The following is a 24,404-nucleotide window of genomic DNA, read 5'->3' as shown; positions in this document are numbered from 1 at the left end:
TTAAAATGGAAAACAGAATTCATTTTATTGAACATTTCAAAGCAATTTACAAACATTGGAATTTTCATTTCAAGAAAACTACAGCTAGAACACAAGCAGATAAAGCGATTTATCAATTGTTATGTGTTAAACCTAGGGACTGAACATGCAAGTTTGTGCCATTAGGCCATATTGCTGAAACAAATTTCTCTCATGGTTTAAAAACCCCAAACAAGTAATGCAGCTATAATGTGCACAGAACAAGGCTGAGCTCACCTGAACTCTGAGAATGTTAAATGATTCTGATTTACAGTTTCCTATATTTCTGTTTACAGCGGATCAGTTCACAGTCATTAGCAGCACACTGACTACAAACTTTTCAAAATGTGGTGAGAATGATTAGTAGCATATAATTCTCAAACCCACTTTGTCTAATTCAGGGTCACGGGGAGCTGTTTATTTTAAACTGTGAAATATATTTATTTATGTAGCACATCTACATACATTATTTCATCTTATATGTCTTCTCAGGTTTTACTGCTAGTTTATTATCAATGCACTACAGTGAGAAAATCCTCTTTCATTAAATGTATTATACACTCTGGACTCTTGAGAAGAAACAAGGCAGCATGTAATGCTAGCTAAAGTGCTAGTTTGACAAGGGGATTATGACAGCCTCTTTTGTTGTTTTATAATTCAACCCTTGATTTATAAATAAATTAACTAATAATAATCATAATAAATCATACATATAGGTTTGTAGGGTAATTATTGTCCTGTGTACAGAGTATAATGAAATTCTTACTTGTATGTGCTAATCAACATGCAACACATCACCATTCTCTGGTGCCATGATTAGCGAATATAATTATTTTACCGCTAAACTTCTGTCTGCCTTACTTGAGAAACCTCAGAATACATTTTCCATAACATAGAAGCAACAAATTATATGCCAAATGTGGTAATATTACATTATATAACTACTGTCCATTCAATAATGGCACAAAGAGGAAAAGGATGAGATAGACCACATACAGTAGATTATAAATTCAATCATCAAAATATAGAAATTATTAAAATCATACAGGCAGTAAATATTCTTTAATTTGAAGTAAAAAAATAGTTTTCTTTCTTAACTTTTACTTTAACATTCAAGTACTCAACAGTCATGGAGGACATGTGTCTTTAGTAAAAAAAATGTATAATTTATAAATATAGAAGATTAATCCGGTATTACCTAAAATTAAAAACTGCATTAATTACACGTTATGTTACTGTGTCAAACATGCAAAATTTGTAGATGTAAGGAATAATTACAGAAGAAAATTCTAGATTTCCTTTTTTTACTCCTTTCCTAAATTTCTTTAAAATTCACTATATTGTTACATTTATTAAAATTAATTCTTACTTCCAGAGTTAAATTCATTGCTTTACAACATTTCCTTAGAACTAGGATTGCAGTTCACTTAAGGCACTTACCAATGCATTCTTTACATGCATTCATCCCTTTTTCCCAAGCCTGTATGATCCATTATGAGGGTACAGGACACTATACCTTATTCCAACAGTTCTGGTCAAAAAGCAGAAGCCATTCCTGAACTAGACACAAGTACAGGAAATGATATACAGTACTAATACTCACACTCACAAACATTCATACTGGGTCAATTTAAAAAAAATCAAATTAAAATTAACCAGCAGGGTTTGGGAAGTGTAAGAAAATGGGAATACTTGGAAATATTCACACACCGGGAGAATGTGCACACCACAGACAGTGTCCAGCTGAGCTGTGAATTGAGCAAAGCTTGCAATTTCCGCAAAACGATTACAGTGTGAGTAGCTATTGTTACAGAAGTGAATTTTAAGAGCTGCTTTGAAAAGTAAATATACAGAAATGCAGAATCAAGTTACTTAGTAACAATACAAAAATAGCTTGAGTTAATTTAGATTCTCATGTTGCTAAGTTAATTGATGTAAGTTCCAAGAAGTAGCTCTGATCAGTAGGGAGAATTTGTTAGGAATGACTGGAACATTTTCAATGCTGGGCCCGGTGCCCACTGTGGCACCATATGTCCTGCACCCTGAAAAAAAAATAAAACACAATGAAAAAGCAATAGTGAGAAGCTCATCTTTAGAATATCTATTTATTGATTTTCTTAACTAATCCACAGCCTATCACAGCCTCTTGACCATTTAATGTTCATAGGTGAAGACAGTAACAGACACCTCTAAATTACCACAGCTTTCAAAATAGCAATGAAACATTATAAGTGCCTCACAGTAAGGAGACCTGGGTTTGTGTCCAAGGTTCTCCCTACATGGAGCTTGCATGTTCTCCCGTGTTTTTCACCTGAAAGTCCAAAGACAAGTGGGTTAAGTGGATTGGTGATACTAAACTGGTTCTAGTGTGAAGCTGAGGAGTGTGTGTGCTCGTCCTGCAATGGATTGGTGCCCTGTCCTGAAATTGTTCCTGCCTTCTGCCCTATGGTAGCTGGGACAGGCTCCAGCAACCCAACCATGAAAAAAATGACCCCTTTCAGGACTAAGCAAGTTAGAAAATGACCAACTGACAACACTATCTAGTGTAATTCTTAAAAAAAAAAATCCTTTGTACATTTTTGGATAACTGCATTATGTAAATAATAAATATTTAAATTTGTGACATTGAAAAAGAAAATAACCTATATTTCCATTAGCAGAGTTTTTACTTGACTCTGGGAGTCTGTGCAGTGTGCTCTTAAAGCTGTTCTAATGGAGTCAGTCCACCTTTATGACACAGGACAACTGTGTGCTACAGCCTATCAAAAACAAAGCTTGAAGATTTTCTTCTGTGTGCCTGGCTCATTTCATGTTGCCACAGAAAATAGTCCTTATTATTCATGTGTAAAGATAATATAATTAAAAAAAGTTTTTTTTTTTGATAGCAAACTTAAATACTAGAAGACTATTTACTAAAGTTTCAGCATGCTTTTGGCATCAGCCATACAGTATGCATTGCTAAAGGTTTTATTGTATTTCTAGGAAAAGTGGACCAATGGGTTTGGCTTATTTGGACTAATAACTTGGAGATGCTGATTACTGTGAAATGAGTGATTATAGGAATAAATAAGGCAAATCTTTAATAAATCTAAATATACTGTATTGTACTATATTCAATATATAAAAAACTACAAAAATAATTTTATATATAACATAAATTAAACATATTAAATTACAAAATTTAATATAAAATATATTGAGCATATTCATATATGTAATACCATTTAAAAAAATATTCACATTCCTCCAATTTCCAACTTGCTCATATTGGACAAAGGAAGTATGTATGCCGATAGTTTGTTATAGTGAGTGGCAGAGAGCGAAGAAGGTTTGTCTCTGAGGACAAAAACATAGAAATGTTACTGTAGTTAGCGAGAGTAAATACAAGCCAGTGACTGGATCTTTCACTAAAACTGAAAGGACAAAACCAAAGTGAAAATAAATTCAAAACCAGCACCTTTCCCTAATAAGCCAGTTTGATTGCATGAGCACTAATCTCCTGTAAAGTATTTTGATTTGATATACTTTATTAATGCCAAGAGGAAATTGTCTTTTCGAATGATCTTTGGGGGTCTGAGCCCAGGGTCAGTCATTGTAGAGCACTCTGGAGCAATCTTCTTCTTTTTAAATTCTTAAAGTTCATCCTATATATCATGGCCACCATGATGTCATAGGTTACATGGTACATTCATGACATGCCTAGGAACCACACATTATAACAAAAAGACACACAAAATTGCAGTGCTGATAAAAAACGGATACACAAAATGGTGACACAATGATGTCACTGTCGTGACGATAAAAATATTTAAAAAAAATAAATTAAAAAAAATTAAAAACACTTTGTAACAATAAATAATGCTATATACAAGCGATTAAAATGCCCTTGACAATCACCTTTACAGTCAGGAAGGTGATGTTTCCGAACTGCTGATAATAGCCTGCAATCTGTTTGTCATAAAGCCAGACCTGGTATTTTGTGGTTTCCTGAAAAACAAGAAAAACACAGACAGATGAGAAACTATTCCAGGACTTGTTCTGAACCACAAACACCTTCACATCCAGAAATCTCTTTTTCACATAGGAGAAACGTCATGATCAGGGCTGAATGTTATGGTCTAACAGCCTTTTCCTATAATGGAAGCCATTGAGCATACTGTTGTCAGGGTCACGTCCCATGTTTCTAGGGGAGTGGTATCTGGGGTCATGACCTCAAATTAATCAGTAGACAGGATAAAAGGTCATCGTTTGTACTGAGCTTTATCCTATCTCTGGGTAAATCCATCTAATCCTTTTTTTGAATTTTCTTTATGGTTATTTTCATGTCTTGCATGGTTTTCGACTTCTTGCCCGATTACTGACTGTGATTTTTGCCTCTCATCTGGATTTTGGTGGCTTTGTTTTATTTTATTTTTATTTGTTTTGCCTTTGGCATAAATCTCCTGGTTTATCTCAAAAAGTAAATTATCAGTTTCCCTGCCGAGTGAAAAGGCATTTGGTATAATTCACAAATAGAACAAATACAGTATTATTATATACTGAAATCCTACTTTTGAAATACTAATAAACATGCAGGTGTAATGAATCTATTTTTATTGGTATTGTATGCAAAATGTCTGCCAAGAACTCAAAAGTGTGTCACTTAGTCCACTACGTTGAAAGATGTGCTTGCTATCAGTTTTCCAAAGTAACCTAAAATTCACACGTGAACAGTACAACAGTTGTGATAGTTCTAACTGGTCCACTAGCAGCTTAAGTGACACATTAATTGGGACTGAACTGGCATTTTTATGATTTACAGTCCCAATGTCCTCACCACTAGACTGCACTGTCATGTAGCTGGGCAAATATGAATGTGGAGCAGCAATTTAGGCTTCTGGTAAAACATTTCAAAGATAAAATGAGTACTGAAAGTGGTAAAGACTGAAAAGTGATCCCCAAGAGCCATGAATTAAAAAAATATGATAAGCCTGTTGAATACCCAGAAGGGGACCTACTCAGAACTCAGGGGGTAAAAGTGAGAATCAGACGGATATAAATGGGTCATGTGGAACTTTTTAAAATAACCATTACTGTTAAATTATCTTAAATATTGGTGAGGTAAATATAATCCATAATAAATTCTGAAAAAAAGAAAAAGTGCACCATTCAGTCTGCCCTTAGGATTTCACTAAGCATTAGAAAGTCTCAATTAGAATATACACTACAAATAATGCATTTGCAAAAGCTAGAAAAAATAAAAACAACTTGAAATGGAAGTTGTTTTGCCAGTATTTAGCAAAACAATCTGCCAATTAATTAAGGAAAATTTACTTGACACAATTTCTTAAAACATGCTAAATAATCCTAAATGCAAATTCTTGATAAGTCAATACATCTTACAATAAGGAAATAAAGATATGATAGCTTAATATGAAAAATTTTCAATTGCTTAAATTTCATTTCTTGCACTGTATGAGTAATCAAATAATCCCTCAATAGTTTTCTCATGGAATCGTTTTTTTGTTGTCAGAATAACACATTATCATGACGTCTAAAGTCCAGAAACATTACTTCAAATAAACTTCTCCTACCTTTAGGTCGAGCCCCTCAACAAACCATTGGTCCCCTAGGAAGTTGCATGTCAAGTCAGTGTCTCCATTGTATACCAATACTCTCAGGCCCTTGGCCAGCAATTTCAAGTAGAAGTCCCCCATAGTTGTGTAATTTATCACGTATTGGCTTCCAACAGTGTCACTACATAATGAAGAAAGAATAACAGAGGGGGAAAACAAAACAATAATATGTTTGCAAGTCTTATACAAATTTCTATTTATTCTGTCAACAGAGAGCCCAAGCCTGGAACCAACCTGGTATATGGTTTCTGTCTATCTGAGGACACACTAATGTACTTGAAAACAATCACTATTAGTGAGACAATTAAAATCACTAATCAGACTAACCTGCATATTTTTAGGAAGTGAACAGAAAGCTAGAGAGAGTATGAAAATACTACACAGATAGTGCACCACACAGATTCAGCATTTGTACAATGACTCTAGAGCTGTAAATCAGCACCGCCAACCACTTAACCCACATGCTGCCTCTTTGTAACTGTTTTTCTTGCAATGCAAAACCCATTGTTATTTACTCACTGCATTAGCTGTATAAAAAACAGCCCTAATTCACAATAATTGTATGATATAAAACAATAATAATTTTATAAAAAATGTAAGTTACATTCAATAACATAACAGAAATATTTTTATTTTACGTGTTTGATGAATTTACATCACAGATGCCCCTAAAAACCCATCTTAAACCATTTTGTTTGACCTTGAATGCCACCATTTTGTTTTGTTGCAGCAGTTGCTATGGCGTTGCTAAGGGTGAGGTTCAGAGTCATGCTAGGGTCCAAAGGTCAGCTGCTTATACTTCCTGGTAGCCAAGGCTGGATAACTGTACATGCATTGTGCTTTACTTTTATACATTAGACCTTATAATCTAAATTTAACATGTAAAAGCAAAGCAATCCCTGATATGAGTCCTTCTGTTAATTATGCTTGAACAAATTGGGAACACCTGATCTTTTATATGGTTAACATTTTTTAAACTGCTTATAATTTTATTTTAAAGGTCTACAGTTTTATCATGGGAACAGAAATATTTATTCAAAGGCTGCAAAATGTTATTTTCAATTTTATAGCACAACAAAGGCAAATTTGAAGCAATATTTATGTTTAAAAACACCTTTTTATTCCTTTATTATCTGTGACTGTATAGGTAATCATTCATGAATTAAATTTTATTTATCATTATTGATCATTTTTATTTTTCATTTATTATGTTTTCAAGTTATTCTCGACTGACATGCTCATGAAATAGACTACAGGAAGACAACAAGGGCACACTGCCTCCTGCTGGCCAGTTGTACAATGCAACCACAGTTAAGAAGCACAACTCTACTTAACTTCTAATATTTGGCCTGTTAAGAGTTAGCTTAGATAAAATTTTATGCTAAACAGAAATAATACTCATAATAAATGGAAACAATAATAATAATAATAATACAAATAACATTCAAGCAGACTGCTGTGTCCTGCAACACTCCTGTATTTTACACTAATGGAGTTTGGCTTTGCTTTTTTTTTATCTTGTTTCCAGTTTTCAAAATTTGCACTGTGATGGCATTCGATACAAAATGTACATAGAAGGACTGAAGTTGTACTACTTTCTCTGAATTCTACCAAGCAAATCAGGTACACTGACAAATCACTGCATTACTTACCTTTCAAAAATGAATGCTCTGATTTCTTGATAGATAGATAGATAGATAGATAGATAGATAGATAGATAGATAGATAGATAGATAGATAGATAGATAGATAGATAGATAGATAGATAGATAGATAGATAGATAGATAGATAGATAGGCATTTTATTTGAGTGACATGTAGAATGGAAAATGCATGCCTCTGCCACACATTTGCAGTCAGAAAAACACAAGACTTTTTGAATGAACACTTGTTATGTTGAGTTTAATGTTCATCACATTATATGTACCATACAAGCTGAACTGAGATTTTTTTTAAGACTGTAAAGATTCCAACCAGATTGTTTCAAAGCAACATTTCTACACAAATCTCAATTTAAAAAGATTCTTACTGCCTCATATATCATTGTGAAAAAGTCATCACCTGCAGAGCTCCCATGGTGGAAGGACATCTGGAATATGAAGAGCCTTTTGTACATCGCCTCTGTTCAGCCAGTTAGTTTGGGCAGTGGCATTGATGCAAGGTGGGATTAACTTTAGACGTTTTTCATTAGCCTATAGATGTAGAGAGACAAAAACATGTCAATGGTGAATTCAGAACAACAGTCAATTATAACAAAGTTTTTTGTACATACAAAACACATATTCCATGTTTTGGTGTAGATTCTTACAGTACAACTATCCAAACATCTATTTTCTGGTCAGCTTACCTAGTTTAGAGTTACTGGAGGCTGGAGTATGTCCCAGAAGGTTTGCATGTACCAGTGAACCAGTGTGGACACCAGTCCCTCACAGGGCACACACACTCCAAGCTCTTTTTGAACTGCCACTTAACCAAACATGGACGTCTTTAGGAAAACCATATGCAGACTTCTGAGAACAAGGAAAATCTGCACTTGCCTTGCCTGGGCCCAAACTTTAAATTCATGAGTCTGGAACTTTTAGGCACACGCACTAACCACTATAATGTTAAAAAGTAACATATTTTAACAATAAAGCACAAATAGCTCCATCTTTGACTAGTTAACTATACAGTTGTTTTATTTAAAATAATAATGTGAAATTTTAACTCTCTACAGTATATTAAAAGCAAGTCATGCCTACCTGTTTTTTAGTCCAGTAAGATTTGTAATTCCTAAACAGATTCTCCATATCTCTAATGTAGCGAATGTATGGACCAACACCGCCAGCACAATCCAAGTAGAGAGCATACATGTTTAGGCCACTATCATACAAAATGCTGAATCCCTGCATTACCTGAATGCAAAAAATTATTGGAGTCATGTTAGTCTTAAATAAAACTGAATTCACTTCCAGTTTACAATTAAATGAACAAAAGCTCAAGGAAGGAATAAGTCATCCCTGATTTTATAATGGAGTCTGTCCTACTGCCTAAGTAACAAAATAATCAACAATTCTGACTCAATAGCACACTAGGAAATTGGACACTCTACTGCAGTTCACAAAGCAGAGTGCAAGCAAAAACTAAATAATGTAGAACATGTTAGCAATAATATATATTACTGAACTGTTAACAAACTAGAGCCAATGAAAAGCACTCCTTTCTGAGCTATGGTGCACAAAAGGATTACTGTGCATACCATGGGCCACAAGACTGACAAATCAGTCACGGCAAACTGCATTTTGTAACTGTGTGTAGCTTAGATAAAGTTAATAAAATAGCTACATTATGGCAAAAGAAAGCCCATTAGAGAATGCACAGACACTTGGAAAAGTTAAAAAAAATAAATAGAAAGTGAATTACACAGTCGCAAAGCAAAAATATGATAAGCTAAAGCTGACTGGATCACCAAGAGATGGAAGTGCCTAAATGGACAATATAATAAACACTATTTTTTCCATAGCATTGCACAAACTTTAAAAGACTGTTGTTCATTCTTGACATATAAAGTGAACCTACCGAATCCATGCATTCTTTTACGGTACTATTGTAGAAAATGCAGATCCCATCTTTGCAGCAGTACTTATTCAAATTAGCCCACAACCTAAAAAGAATGAATTTGATAGACAATTCAAGCAATATTATTTATTTCAGTAATAATATTGCATATGCTACTGAAAAAATGGCTGATTAATTCTAGCTCTCCACCCAACCCCTGGCCAAACAACTTTAAGTTTCAGAGTCACATGGTATGATTAAATATTAATATTCTAAATTCTGCTTAGGCTCACATTATCCTGGCAGCATCAACTGCAAGGCAGGAATCAGCCATGGGCAGGGCACCACAGCACCAAAGTACCCATATACACACCCACACACTCACACAGTGTGAAAATACACCTACCAATTAGTCTAATGCACACATTTTTGGGAATGTTAGAAGAAAACCACAGTACCCTGGGAAAACACTCACAGACATAGGGAGGCTTTATACTAAAATAAAAAACACATGCAGGAAGAAAGTGCAAACTCCACACAGAGAGTGTCCAATACTGCATTCAAATTCAGTCACCTAGACCAATGAGGCAAAGACAGTCTAGGACAAAGTGGGCATTGCCCATTCTACTTGGCTTTTTACTGGTATACAAGGCCTGTTAAAGCAACAGAAATAACAGGATGCAGTTTCACCGCATCCCCATTTATATTCCAAAGTATGTGGCTCAACTGGAGTCAGTACCAGTGTCAGCCTGTACTTCATCTGATAACAAAGGTGTAAATCAGTCTTGAACTGGCATCTTTGCAGAGGCCCCTTCAAACCAGAAGGCATTAAATGGACACTGAAGTTTGAACAAAGAGCTATAATTCAATAAGTGACAACTGTGATTGTCAAAATAATGCAGTGATGAGCAGGCACTGACTTTGTAACTGGAAGTGACTTTAATCTTCTCACAAGATGTTACAACTTCCTTCAAAAACTAGCTGCACTCATCTGTCTGGGGAGAAAATCTGCGGGCACTCTCTGAAATGACCTCTTGCACTCTCTGAAACCTAAGAGCTGATGAGCAGCTCCCTCTTTGGCGAGCTGAAACCTGAGATCAACTCTGCCAAGCCAAGCCCTTTGCCAGTGGGCTGAGAAGGGCAGCCATTACTTCAAGAAGGCTACTTCCTCATCTAAACTCTTGCGCTAGAAAGAGTAATACTTTTCCCTATGAAATTGCAGGGGGCACAGCAAAAAACCTAACTGAGAAAAGCACAGCATATTACGTACAAATGACCATGTTGCAAAGAGAAAGCATGCACTCCAATGCAAGAAGAATCTTCCATTTGAACCCGGCGCAGCAACAGCAACAGCTCCATGTAACACCAGGCATCATCCTTATAGACTTGGTATTATAAAACTGTTTATCTGTGTCAAGATAAATTAAACCTCTAAGCAGCCAGCTTCTACTGTGTTACGTTTGTTTGTCTCGTCTGCCTTGTTGCATCTCATATGTCACTATACTGTATACATGCAGTTATCTTATTTCTGTAATCATTGCGTTTATCAATAAATTGTATTATTAGGTTTCTTAAGATGAGTGTGCTTCGGTTACCCTGATACAAGTCTAACGGCTATAGGCTGCTTCCTACAGTGAAAGATAAATAAAATAAAGTAAGAGCCTTACCAAATTATTTAATTATGGTAATTACTGGCACTGCCAAAGACAAAGCTGATATTTAATTAACCAAGTTAAATTCTCACTTTTCCTACAGCAATAGCTATTGCATCGCTGTGCAACGTCATAAAAATAGTTACTGGGTACTATTTACATTTGCTTGACGAATAATAAAGGTAAAGGTTAAGGCAAAAGCTATTCACACCACGCCATGAGAAAGTCATCGGTACTTTGTTCTTCACCATATTTGTTAAGACGACCTTTTGGGGTGAAAGGGAGCCAGAGCCTACTTCAGCATCAATCGACATAAGACTGGCACCTGCCCTGAATGCATCATAGGCAACTTTAGTCTCAATTAGTTTTTTATTTTTATTTGCAATATATAAAAGGAATTTTACATGACATTGGAACAAAATATGGTTTATCTTTTAAAATAAGTAAAGGTTTTGCATGATTTTTCAGATTTATAAGTGTGAAAAAGTGCTCAGAGATTTATTTAAGAGTGTTTTAGAGTTAATTTAATATTATACTTACTCATCTCCAAAGAGGCCATGATAGTATCCAAAGTAGATGGCTGACTGGTCGTTGAGATCATAGCTACTTAATCCATTGCCAACTCCAAATCCCTAATTCAGTCAAAAAATAAAGGATCATAAAAATAATAATACACATACTGTATGTTCATAAATATCAATCCATACACTTGTATCATACATGCATTAGGACTCCAACATACACCATAAACACTGAAACAACAATTATTGTCCCCTTTTTGTTATATTTCATAACCATTAAACCTTCAGATGCAGCTAATATTTTAACACAACAGTTTCTGCTTAAACAAACTGTGAAAACAGTGCCATTATTCCTTTTGACATTATTATTGGTGTATGGGGTTTCTTGGGTCATTATTTTCATGTGTACAGAGTATAGTGAACTTCATAACTGGCATGTGCTCAACATGCAAGCAGAAAGTGTTAGTAAGTCGATTCCAAACTGATTATAAAATACTAAACATCTAAAAATGATATGCGTTAAATCAATTTGGATTACCTTGAAGTTGATCTTTGAACTCCCAGTTACAATTTTCATACTTAAGGTTGGTACATAAATACCTCCATAACTCTCGCCAAAAATGAAGAAATCGTTTAAAGTAAAATTTGGGAACTTGTTGAAGAAACTCTGCAGAGCTTTATAATTATTTTCTGCAACCTTTAGAGAGATAGAAACAAAAAAAAAAAGTTATTTTTATTAGTTTAAATAAGGGGAGAGTGCATAGAAAGCATACTCATTTATGAGTGGCCATTGAAAATACTCACGATTTACACTTAATTCCAAAACAAACAAAAGAATAGACCAAGATAGGAGAAATAATCGACCATTTTATAGAAACACCTAAATAACATGGAAGTTGAAAAACTTCAAAAGACTAAAATATCCTTAGATGAATGAGAAAAGTAAACCAACCCAAGAAGTAGGTAAGGACATTTTCGAAAGCACATGCATAGTTTATAAATACAAAAGTTTAAACACAACCAAAAATGTCATGAAAAACATGATAGTAAAAGAACTAAGTGAGATTAAAAAAAAAAAGAGGTCAATAACTGAAGGTGTCAGAAGCCTGTTTAAATATACCAGTTGGTAGTCACTGGATGCCATTTTGACTGTCAAATGATTGCAGTCCCACACAAATCAAAGTGGAAAAAATGGCTTGAAATAATCCAATTGTGGTAGGCATGGTCAGAGTCAACCTTAAATTAGGCAACATGACCATAAATATGCCTGTGTCTGACCCCATGGCATGTGAACAGGGCCTTTTTGACATGGCTAATGCCTATGGTTCAGTCATGACATACACTGAAGGATGTTCATGAAGTATAGTTGCTGTGTGAAATCTTTGAACATCTTTTGCATTCTTCATGGTAGTAGGTGGATGAAATTTCTCAATAAATGACCTCTTTGATCTTATAAGACGACAGGTACAACCTCATGAAAGAATGGACTCTGAATGCAGTCTGGATCTCTTGATGAAAAGCTATTCAATGACTGACAGCCAAAGTCCAAAAAAGATCTATTTCATTTTGATGATTACATTGCTGCCAGCTCCTTGTCAAATACACACTTTTCTGAAATTTTTCATCTTCTTGAAGGCGACTATAGGTCCCATATTTTGTATGCCTTAGTTAATCTGTCTGTGACGTCTATGAGGAAACTTCCACTATGCAAACTCCAGCCTCACTAATCAAGCCACATGACTCGTGACCCCCCAACCATGACTAAATGGAGAGATCCGAACAAAAGACTACAACATACACTCTGCTTCCATGTGTGTCAGTCAAATCTAACAATAAAGCAGATGACAGGAAATGGACAAAGACTAAGTATTTGGTTCTGAGTCTAATATTGCAAAAACTGCTTGTAATCTTTCTTCTAGTGTAATGCCAGGAAACATATCAGCATATGTATTTATGGTATTTGGTGTTACTTTAGCTTAAAATAAGTGTGCATGTTGGAGAAGTTTCTTTCTCCAAATATAATAGGAAAACTAAGCTAATAAGAGCATGAGCTCCTTTCATTAAGCTCACAAAAGCTAAATTCAGCTCTGTACTGTGCTTTCTATGAGATCATCCAAAAATATATTCAGACGCAAACTAAGTAAATGTGGTTGTGAGATGTTTACAAATCAAGCAAAGAAAAAATTGATAATATCTAGCATGATAAACATTTTTGTAGATGCAAGGGTGGAGAATACTGGTCAGCAAGCCTGAGGCAATACAGGTGGGCTGAGATAAATGGCAATTAACAGGCTGGCATTGGTTAGTTAAAATTTATGACACTCCTTCCCCCTCCATGAGGAAAGGTTGGACTAGAATTTGGGCTGTGATTCAAGAGATGTGTGAAGAAGCCACGGGTTTCTTTTAAATTAAGTGCTGATATAAGAATTAATCCATCCTGATGAAAAGCCATTTCTGCTGTCCTATGCAGGCACAATGCTGGATCAAGAGCCATGCTGGACCACATTAACCTAACAGACATTAATGCAGACAGCCATCTGGTAGCATGTTATCAGGTTTTATTATTTCATCAACAATCATTTATTTTTTTTAATTTTGGGCATATTACTACGGTTGCCCTGAAGTGCAATGTGCAAAAACAAATTAAATCATGCAAATACAAATCAGAAAACACAATAAGAAACTGGAAACACAAAAACTAATTGAATACACAAAAGGCAATCGGAATATGCAAAACAAATTGAATATGCAAAAACAATCAGAAAATGCAAAAAGAAATTGGAAACAGAAAGAAATCGGAAAGCACAAAAACAAATTTGAAACATAAACCAGAAAACGCAAAAAACAAATACAATACACAAAAACGAATCAGAAAGAAGTAACATGCAATAATGTAAACAAATTGGGAAGCATTGGCAAGCAATATTTCAGTATTTGTAGTTGGTAGTGAAGCTATAACTTGATGCCCACAGCACTCCGCTCTGAAAAATGTTTGATATTGGCATTATTTTTATTGTACTAGAATATGCACTACTGACATATACTGCAATGTACGACTTTTATTCCTAGTATTATTAACTTTTCATGTCAAAACCACTGTAGTATTAGGTGTGGACTTAAAATGTATTGCAATGACTTGTGGTGAGAGAGAAAGAGAAATGGAACCAGCCGCATTAAGCCAGACTGCTGGGACGTGGCCCTAAAAGGTATCTTCCTAAGCTCATACACGCCACCCAGCTCCATCTCACTTCACTCACTCAGGGTCAAAGGCAACCCATATAGCACACTTTCTCCCAAGGCAAGGGTCCACATATGATGCTCATCGAAGGCCAAGCATCAGAACTGATGAGCACTTCGAATAACTTTGATAACCTGTTGCTTTATATTCAGCCCTTCATTCAACATTGGGGCAAACATGTAACTAGCCTCTCCTCGGAATTCACCATTTAAGGTACATGCACAGCACCCGCATCGCTGTGTAGTTAGAAAAAAATTCAGCGCAGACAGAAAACCCAGCACATGTTACTGTGACTGATGTCACTTTTGCTGTGCTACTTTCAGAACCGAAATAGACGTGTCAAATATAAACCAGGATTTAGACTGGGGTTACAGCAGTCCATTGCAGATGAAGAATTAGTCTTTTGTTTTTATCAAATTGTTTGTGATTAAGACAATATTGCATGGACCAAGTATCCAAAACATCTGGTAGTCTGCTGGGCTTTGCAAGTTTGTAGTTTAAAAACTGGTAGTCTCGGGTGTCCAGACTGCTGATTTGTCCACTCTTGATGAATACACTTGTAAATTTTTCTCCTGCCTGTTCTACTACTCTATTTAGTCGCCTGGGTTATAGAATGTAAAAAAGTGGGGGGAAGTACTGAACTACAGCAGGACTTAATCCTGACAGTGTGGTAAGAGTATGAGATTTGGGGCATTTTGTTATGATCTGCATGGTAAAGAGTACAAAGGGGAATTGGGTCACCTTAAGACCCCACCAATGACAAACCAATAACATTAAAGATTTTTTAAGAGCATCTGAAAGCCTGGCCACAGTGAACAATATATCCTGCAATCACTATCTGGAGTTAAACGTGGAAATATAATTCATAAAATTTTGAGCCCTTTGTAACAAAAAAAGAGATAGAGAAACTACGTCAGCTTCAATTTATGGTTTGTCTTGTTTTCATACCTGCATTTATATAGTCATTGTATTATTTTGATTATTGAAGTGACCATGTTTCTGTTATTTCATAAAAGAGAGAAAGTGAAATAGGTTTATTTGATCCTCTGTGTGAATTTATTTACTTTTTCCATAAATTAAAATATATCCCTTCCTTACAACACAATCAGCTTTTCAGAACCTACCAAGCTGTCCAGAAGTCAGATGCAAAAGTCAAAATTAAGTTTTCCTCTCACAAATCACTCAAAGCAAATGCAGTGGAGGAACAGCTTCAAAGACATTCTCAAAACAAAATGGTAGAAATGCAATACTGACACGCCATCATTCTGGATGGCACCAGATAGGAAAAGACCGGGCATTGATAATCACCACAGTTCTATGGGGAAAGTGCCGGCATGATGATCAAAGGGGTGAGCAACAAACTAAATGTGCCATAAACTAAACTAGCAATCCTGCAGACTTCACTCTGAGTATAGATCTCAGAGCTACAAGTCACCTAATTCAAAACTATTATGAATTTACTTTCAGTTTGTAATACGGGTTCATTGTTAACAGATTTCAATTTTACTCTTTCAGACCAATGTAAAAATCACTTGCTTTCAAGATTACTGACTATGCAGGGTATTAAAACTCAAAAGATCAAACATGAAATATAAGAGGTGAGCTGTCTTCCAAAAGAAAGTTCAAATTATTTTCCAATCATGAAGATATTATGTAAACAGGTCACTGAATATTACAGTCCAAAAATGTTGTAATTGTACCTCATCATCATTGGTGCTGTAATTTTTATCATCTGAATATGAGAATCCTACGCCCACAGGAGACTCCAGGTACAACACATTGGCTATTTTGTTCCAGCTGTATGGATTCATATAAAGGTTGACTCCATCCTCACTGACCTGCCAGCACATAAAATGAAAACGTGTGTCAGGCATTTTTGATGATAGTACGAATTACAAAATAGGAATACACCAACACAGGCTATGATAGCACTTCTAATGTAAATTTAGAACATTAAGTCAAATTATTTCCCATTTTTTTATACTCTTATGTTGTTTATATAGAGCGAGACATCCCAAAAAAATCATAGACATCTTTATTACTTAGAAAGGCACATTTTTAGTAAAACCCCAAAGGTAAAGAATGGATAGAAGACCCCATTGCTTTGTTTAAAGAAATACAAAACCTCAAAGACTAACTGGTCCCCTCAAGCCTAGACAGGTCATTAAACAACACATCCAACCTGCATGTCCTGTAGCATGTCAATCTGTAATTGAATACCAATATAATTTATGGTTAATAAATTACACATAGTATTATTTATGATTTGGATATACAATATTATATTGTATTGTATTTATCTCAGGTGTGTTCTTATCAAATGTCTGCCATGTAACTCTACTTGGGGAATTGTCAAGAAACAGAGTCAAAGTCCTTATATGCGAGCATACTTGGCCAATAGTTGTGAATCTGATTCTGATATTGTTAGTTTATATTTAACACTTGATATTTCTATTCAGCCATTTTATATTTAACTTTTAAGCTGTTTTATTCAGTCTTACTTGCTTTCTAGTCCCCTATATATTTATCTTATTATTCTGTTTTGCATAATGTGAGTAGTGAACCAGGTTCACATTTCACTGTATGCTGTATATGAATAACTGTGTATCTGACAAACAAAGAAATCTTGAATCTTAAATCTTGGATCAATTCAAATATATTTTTTTATTTGGCACTACAGTCCCACCAACTACAATTTTGTTTTTCTGTTATCACCAATCTATGTGAGACTGCTTACATATCAAAATATTTCAGTGGTGTACATCAGAGACAAATTAATGGAATCAATTAAATATGATTCAAAAGTGAATTATAAAGTTAGGTTCAGCACATTAAAAGATAGCCACTAGTATGCAATTAAATCTTGAACAAGGCTAATTGATTGTAACAAAGCATATAATATAATTAAACTTGACTTTCAAAATGATTTGGATAAGGTAAAATATCAAATTACAGAATATACAGATCACAAGCTCAATGTGCAAAGGAGTGTAGAACAAGTTTAGGCACAGAAAATCGTGGGTTATGGTCAAAGGTGGTTATGGTTAGGTCAAAAGGTGGGTCCCAGAGTAATCAGTGCTGGTGTAGCTGCCATTTTCAGTAAGGGGAGTACATAATAATAAAGCATGTGAGTGACAATTTAGTGAATCTGTAATTTTTGATTTTAATTTGATTTGATATACTGTGTTAATCCCAAAGGGAAAATCATTTTTTGCATTACCTTTGAAAGTCATAGCACAGGGTCAGCAATTGTACAGCGCCCCTGGAGCAATTTTCAGGTTAAGGGCCCTTGCTCAAGTAGGATCTTTTCTGGCAGTAATGGGATTTGAACTGGCAACCTTCTTGATATCAGCACAGAGGGAAAACATGATGAATTATTCAAAAATCAAGAGTTGTAGATCTGAAATAATGTGAGCATACATGAGGCAAGTGGAATTTACTAGAACTAAATGGCACCTCTAAACTATAATTACAACATTGTGGGGAGTCTAAATATGTATTGAATCATACCGGCGATTCTCACAACATTTGTCTTTTACCATAGCCAGACAGTGTTACAGAAGCATTAAAAAGGCTAATAGGATATTGGGTTGTATATTTAGGATGCTTTGTTGAGTACAAGTTAAAAAAGTTATATTGCAGCTTTAAACACGCTATTGTCTAGTTTTGGGCCCCATTTTATAAGGAGGACAAATGGTTTTATGTAAAATCTGGAGAAAAACTATTACACAAGTTCTAGAATTGCAGAGTATCACTTACAAGAAAAGAAAGGGAGGTGATTTGGAGGTGAGATCGCAGATATGTTTAAATGTATATATCAATTAACTACCTGCGGTGGGCTGGCGCCCTGCCCGGGGTTTGTTTCCTGCCTTGTGCCCTGTGTTGGCTGGGATTGGCTTCAGCAGACCCCCGTGACCCTGTAGTTGGGATATAGCGGGTTGGAAAATGGATGGATGGATCAATTAACTACAGTCGATGACATCAGTTCCTTTAAAATCTTTTTTTGTTTTAACAAGAACATGAAGATAATGATAGATGATGGATAACAGAATTTTTTTCACAATTGTTATGAGATACTTCTTCACACATATAACTCTAGATACATAGAATAAATTAGTGTAGTCCAGAGTAGGACCTTAGGAGCCTTACATCTCAACACAAGCTATGTTGGGCTGAGTGGATATCAGTACTCTAGCCAAAAAAATGTTTATGATCCAATGTATTAATCTTTCAGGTTAATATTTCTTTAAGCACATTTCCATTTTTTCTAACAAATATCCTAAATTTTGTTTATCAATCATCAAACACGTTTTACCCTTCTCTACAATATCATGTTAGTATATATGCTATAAGATGTTTACATAGAAAGGTCCATTTTCAGACAAAAATCCATCCAATGAACTGCAGCCAGGTCCTCCATTCAACCACAGTACTAATGGATCTTTCTCTGGATCCCGCTGTGATGTTACAAACCTGAGAAAGAAAGAAAGAAAGAAAGAAAGAAAGAAAGAAAGAAAGAAAGAAAGAAAGAAAGAAAGAAAGAAAGAAAGAAAGAAAGAAAGAATTTTAAAGGATACAAATATTGAAATAATTCCCACATCAGAATAATAGTCTTTATTTCTTTCTGGCAAGATGGCCATCACTCAAAGCAATGTTTTATATTCTGGATATGGCAATAGTTTTTTATCTTTAAGTAAGATTCATAGTTTTTGAAGTAGAGGTTATTTGTTTGTGAAACCAAGATAGTGTAGGTATTATATAATAAAAAGAATGCCACAAAAGAAGTACTTTAGCTTAGACTGTATTATTATGTCCAGTAAATGTCAACATTCAGTAAAATGCAGTGTTGCTCTCTTATTACTTACTAGTAAGTATTAGCAGTGGCTTTGCTCAGGTAAGTAATTTTAAGCTCTGGTCCTTTTGTGTATAATTGAGGTTCTTATAATGGACACTAAGGAGACATCAGTGTACTTGTGAAATAAAACATTTTAAACTTTCAGAATATGTTTACTTAAAAGGAGCAAAGCTTCTAGTTTGAGAAAACATTTTATTCATGGCTTAGGGGTATGTTTGCAAAGCTGAAAATAAATAATGGTATTGCAGAGTGAAATTTGAATAGTGAGAAATTTTTTAAAATGTGTGAACAATGTGGGACAATATTTCTTCTCTTGGTAAAAAAAACAATTTTATAAAAATAAGCCATGTTTTAATTTTAAATATCACTTAAGTAGTATGGATTATTATTCTTCAACATACTTTTTTTGGATAGAAAACATAAGTGAGATCAAGATAATAAAAAGTACATTTGAGACTCAAACCATAGTGCAGCTCATGCTTCTGTCTGGGCTCTTCTGCAACTTTCATACACTGGCACTAAGGTCTCCCTTTCAGAGCATTAAATGTAGAACATCACTGTGGTTTTCGCCATTTTTTAAGTACATTAATTTTTCAATGAGGTTGGATTTTTGTGAGAATTAGGGCCATCAGATTCATTCTTTAGTAAAAAAATATTTTTTCCTTAGTCTGCAGTAGAAGAGAATGTCTTGTCAAATCAGTCGGGCCCCTTATACAAATTGTGTGACTATTGTGATTAGAATTAATATATTTGTAAGCATTCTCTTACATCCTGTAACTTGCTGTCATTTGAGAATTTTCATGTCTGTAAGTGAATTTTTCTGGACCATCAACACATGCATCTACTGCTGGTCGTTTTCTTAGTAAAAGGCTGTAGTTACTAAATATATTTTTGACATAAGTAACGTTTTTTATTTAATGTATATAAGGTTATTGCAAACATTCATTGTTTTTATAATAAATGGTTACTTACGATTACGTGAAAATGTGTTTTAATGATACATCTATAATGAGGATGATTAACTCTTGATTTTAGAAATCATGACTTACCCACCGGGCGGCACGGTGGCGCAGTGGGTAGCGCTGCTGCCTCGCAATTGGGAGACCTGGGAACCTGGGTACGCTTCCCGGGTCCTCCCTGCGTGGAGTTTGCATGTTCTCCCCGTGTCTGCGTGGGTTTCCTCCGGGCACTCCGGTTTCCTCCCGCAGTCCAAAGACATGCAGTTTAGGTGGATTGGTGATTCTAAATTGGCCCTAGTGGCTGCTTGGTGTGTGGGTGTGTTTGTGTGTGTCCTGCGGTGGGTTGGCACCCTGCCCAGGATTGGTTCCCTGCCTTGTGCCCTGTGTTGGCTGGGATTGGCTCCAGCAGACCCCCGTGACCCTGTGTACGGATTCAGCGGGTTGGAAAATGGATGGATGGATGGAAGGTTATTGCAAACATTCATTGTTTTTATAATAAGTGGTTACTTACGATTACGTGAAAATGTGTTTTAATGATACATCTATAATGAGGATGATTAACTCTTGATTTTAGAAATCATGACTTACCCACCGGGCGGCACGGTGGCGCAGTGGGTAGCGCTGCTGCCTCGCAGTTGGGAGATCTGGGAACCTGGGTACGCTTCCCGGGTCCTCCCTGCGTGGAGTTTGCATGTTCTCCCCGTGTCTGCGTGGGTCCCCTCCAGGCGCTCCGGTTTCCTCCCACAGTCCAAAGACATGCAGGTTAGGTGGATTGGCGATTCTAAATTGGCCCTGGTGTGTGCTTGCTGTGTGGGTGTGTTTGTGTGTGTCCTGCGGTGGGTTGGCACCCTGCCCGGGATTGGTTCCTGCCTTGTGCCCTGTGTTGGCTGGGATTGGCTCCAGCAGACCCCCGTGACCCTGTGTTCGGATTCAGCGGGTTGGACGATGGATGGACGGATGGATGGATGGATGGATGACTTACCCACCAAGGTGGTAACTCTGAGGCTAGTGATTTGCGTTGGGAAAGATGCCGGTTCGAATCTCATAAATACCAGAAGTGATTGCACTCCATTGGCAGAAGGGCTGTAGGCAGGTTAACGTCATACCCAGGACGGAGCAATTGCAGGTTAAAGGCCTTGCTCAAGGGCCCAACTGATCAACACACTTTGTAAAATGCCTTCCCTGATACAAAAATTAAAAACCTTTTACAAACAATATTACAAAGTATTTAAGTAAATTTATTACATAACTTATGTGACCTAACATAATAATGCAATTTAGGACCGCGCGGGCGCAGAGTCTATCCCGATAGCACTGAAGCGTTGGGTACGAGGAGCCAGCTCAGGATTGGGTAACATCACATACCCAAATAATTTTCGTTAATTCAGTGACAAACAAAAACGTTGAAAATTTGCGGATAACGTCTAAATCGACTTTTACTGTTTACAACAATATACACTGATTGATAACAACGATAGAATGCATACTGAAGACCGTCAAATTTCTGCTAGTTTGGTTGCCCCTCAAGTCCCTGTCAACCCAAGAGACACAGTTCGATTTCAGGATGAATCAAATTATGTTTGGGAAAAAAACAACTAGCATAAAATCAAGAACAGACTACTTCATTGAAGAGTTAAGTGTAAGTACAACAATAAAACAAATTAGGCGAATGTAATGTAGTTTTAAGGTCGTTACATATCATCTTAAGAATGACACAATGATTGTTCTCGGCTACTTCCTTTTTTTAATGCGCTCAATCGAGCCTTCGGTTATTGATTTGTTGTGTTGAAATAAAAGAACGTAACTTACCAGTAGTGAAGGTACTTTCCAGGGGATGCCTGCAGATATCCCGACCACTGCCTGAAATTAGGCTTAAATGACAGTCCGGGAAGATATGTCACTTCGTCGGGATCATAAAGCGCATCTACTTGGATAAAGAAGGGCGCAAGGAAACCCAAAAGAATGCAACAGAGCATATTTTTCGGGAGCGTTGGACGCGATTCGGCCTGGATTTCTTGCTAAAATGAAGCAAAGGAGGAGAAAGCGAGACAAATGAAAGTGTCAACGAGCCTTTGCAACTTTCAAATCATATGACTGTAACCTCATGTAGTCACGTGACCAGGAAACGTGCGCATTTTGCCTCAGTCTAAAAGGCTTCAGTTGTAGACTTCAGTTCCTTGGTAGGAGCCATCGAGATGTGCCTCCTTAATTTGTTGCCTGCGTTGCCAGAAAGAGGCACAGAAGGACTACATTCCTTATACTGGCGTAACAAGAGGTGATTGTTTCAGTTAAATCTTTTACCTAATTGAAGTCTAATTTGCCATTACCTGCGATGTCTGTCAAAAACAATGCTCGTATTTTTTCCATTCAAGCGCGTTATGTTTTCAGGAGTACACATTATTTTATTTTCTTGTAATTATAATCACCGACGTATTTTCCCACCAAATTTTACTTCGAGCCATAGCCATCTCTACTGAGCCCCTATATCTCAACTGTTGGGTAAAAGGACCAATAACACATTCTAGAGCAGAATGTTCTTCTGTCATTCGCGCATTGAGCCGACACAACTCCCCATCATTCAGACTATGAATGTAATGAATACAACGCACCCCTATAATCCCACGGACACTCTCCCAAAAAAAGAGTTGAGATTGCGAGAAAGACTTTAGGGTTGGGGATACATTTGTATTTCCATTTACAAGTGACACTGCTGCTTTAATTATTGGCTTACCTACGGTGTGGCAGGTAACGGGAAGATCAAGGATGATGTTGGCACCTCAAGATGTGGCTAAGACATGCAAAAAGCTGAGTATGACTGGGCTCTACATTCAGATATGTTCTGTTTGTATGAGCAGAGTAAATGATGCATATATTTGGTCATACTGAAAATATGATCTCTATTTCATCAGAAAGAACCTGTGTAAAGTGTGGATGTCATCTGTATTGTCTATATTATGCATTCGTTAATACAAAGGTGGACAGCACAGTGATACGGCGATCAGCACTGATGCCTTACAGATCCAGTATCCTTGGTTTGAATCATATGGTCGGTTATTTTTTCAAGAGTATAGTAACGATGTCCTTTCTTTGTCTGTATTGGGGTTTTTCTGGGTATGCCAGTTTTCTGCTCATATCTGTATAGACACGACTGACATGTTGATTAGGTATGGTAAATTGTGATTTTCACTACAGATGCATCAAAATAGAAGGAATAAGCTATCATAGAGATTCTGTTACTTTAAAACTGTAGAATGCAGACATCTGAGGACAGTTGAGGTTTGATATATATACGTGTATATATATATATATATATATATATATATATATATATATATATATATATATATACATACATATATGAGGGTAAGTCAAGCTATAGTTAGAAAATGGGATTTATTAGAAAATGGAATGAACCTTAACAAAACTGATAATGTCATTTCTCAATGTAGTCTCCACCCTTCTCAATGCACTTGCGGCACCTGCCTGGAAGTGCCTGGATTCCGGCAGAATAAAAGATAGATAGATAGGTAGATAGATAGATAGATAGATAAATAGCTACTGGGAAATTCACATACTCCAGCAGCAGTGATAAAAATGCAGGTATAACAGACAATAACTTGTATAATGTTAATGTTTACCCCCCTGGGGTGGAATTGAACAGTCGCATAGTGTGGGGGAGGAACGTTCTCCTCAGTCTGTCAGTGGAGCAGGACAGTGACAGCAGTCTGTTGCTGAAGCTGCTCCTCTGTCTGGAGATGATACTGTTTAGTGGAGGCAGTGGACTCTCCATGATTGACAGGAGCCTGCTCAGTGCTCGTCGCTCTGCCACAGATGTCAAACTGTCCTGCTCCATGCCTACAATAGAGCCTGCCTTCCTCACCAGTTTGTCCAGGCGTGAGGTGTCCCTCTTCTTTATGTTGCCTCCCCAGCACACCACTGCTTAGAAGAGGGCGCTCACCACAACTGTCTGATAGAACATCTGCAGCATCTTATTGCAGATTTTGAAGGA

At 36.2% G+C, this 24,404-nt stretch overlaps 1 protein-coding gene across 1 annotated transcript; it reads right to left on the bottom strand.

Moving 5' to 3' along the window:
• si:ch211-122f10.4 (cathepsin A-like) lies at positions 1–22,509 on the bottom strand. Its single transcript, XM_051931651.1, has 11 exons — positions 22,205–22,509; positions 18,943–19,054; positions 16,282–16,419; positions 11,882–12,040; positions 11,363–11,454; positions 9,192–9,276; positions 8,375–8,527; positions 7,695–7,825; positions 5,592–5,754; positions 3,916–4,005; positions 1–2,060 (listed from the first exon to the last, which is right to left on the bottom strand). Exons 1-11 carry the CDS (start codon positions 22,369–22,371, stop codon positions 1,977–1,979), a joined length of 1,374 nt encoding a protein of 457 aa, XP_051787611.1. The 5' UTR covers positions 22,372–22,509; the 3' UTR covers positions 1–1,976.
• Between the last annotated feature and the right edge of the window lie 1,895 nt (positions 22,510–24,404).

The sequence above is a fragment of the Erpetoichthys calabaricus genome, chromosome 9, assembly GCF_900747795.2.
Source record: "Erpetoichthys calabaricus chromosome 9, fErpCal1.3, whole genome shotgun sequence".
In the NCBI taxonomy this organism is placed as follows: Eukaryota; Metazoa; Chordata; class Cladistia; order Polypteriformes; family Polypteridae; genus Erpetoichthys; species Erpetoichthys calabaricus.
This window is presented reverse-complemented; position numbering and strand designations above follow the sequence as displayed.

Coding starts and splice junctions, on each gene's coding strand:
- si:ch211-122f10.4 (XM_051931651.1), bottom strand. CDS start 22,371: ATGCTCTGTTGCATTCTTTTGGGTTTCCTTGCGCCCTTCTTTATCCAA. Junction 5,755..7,694: donor CCACCATGGGAGCTCTGCAG/GTGATGACTTTT, acceptor TTCATTATGTAG/TGACACTGTTGGAAGCCAAT. Junction 4,006..5,591: donor TTGAGGGGCTCGACCTAAAG/GTAGGAGAAGTT, acceptor CTTGTTTTTCAG/GAAACCACAAAATACCAGGT.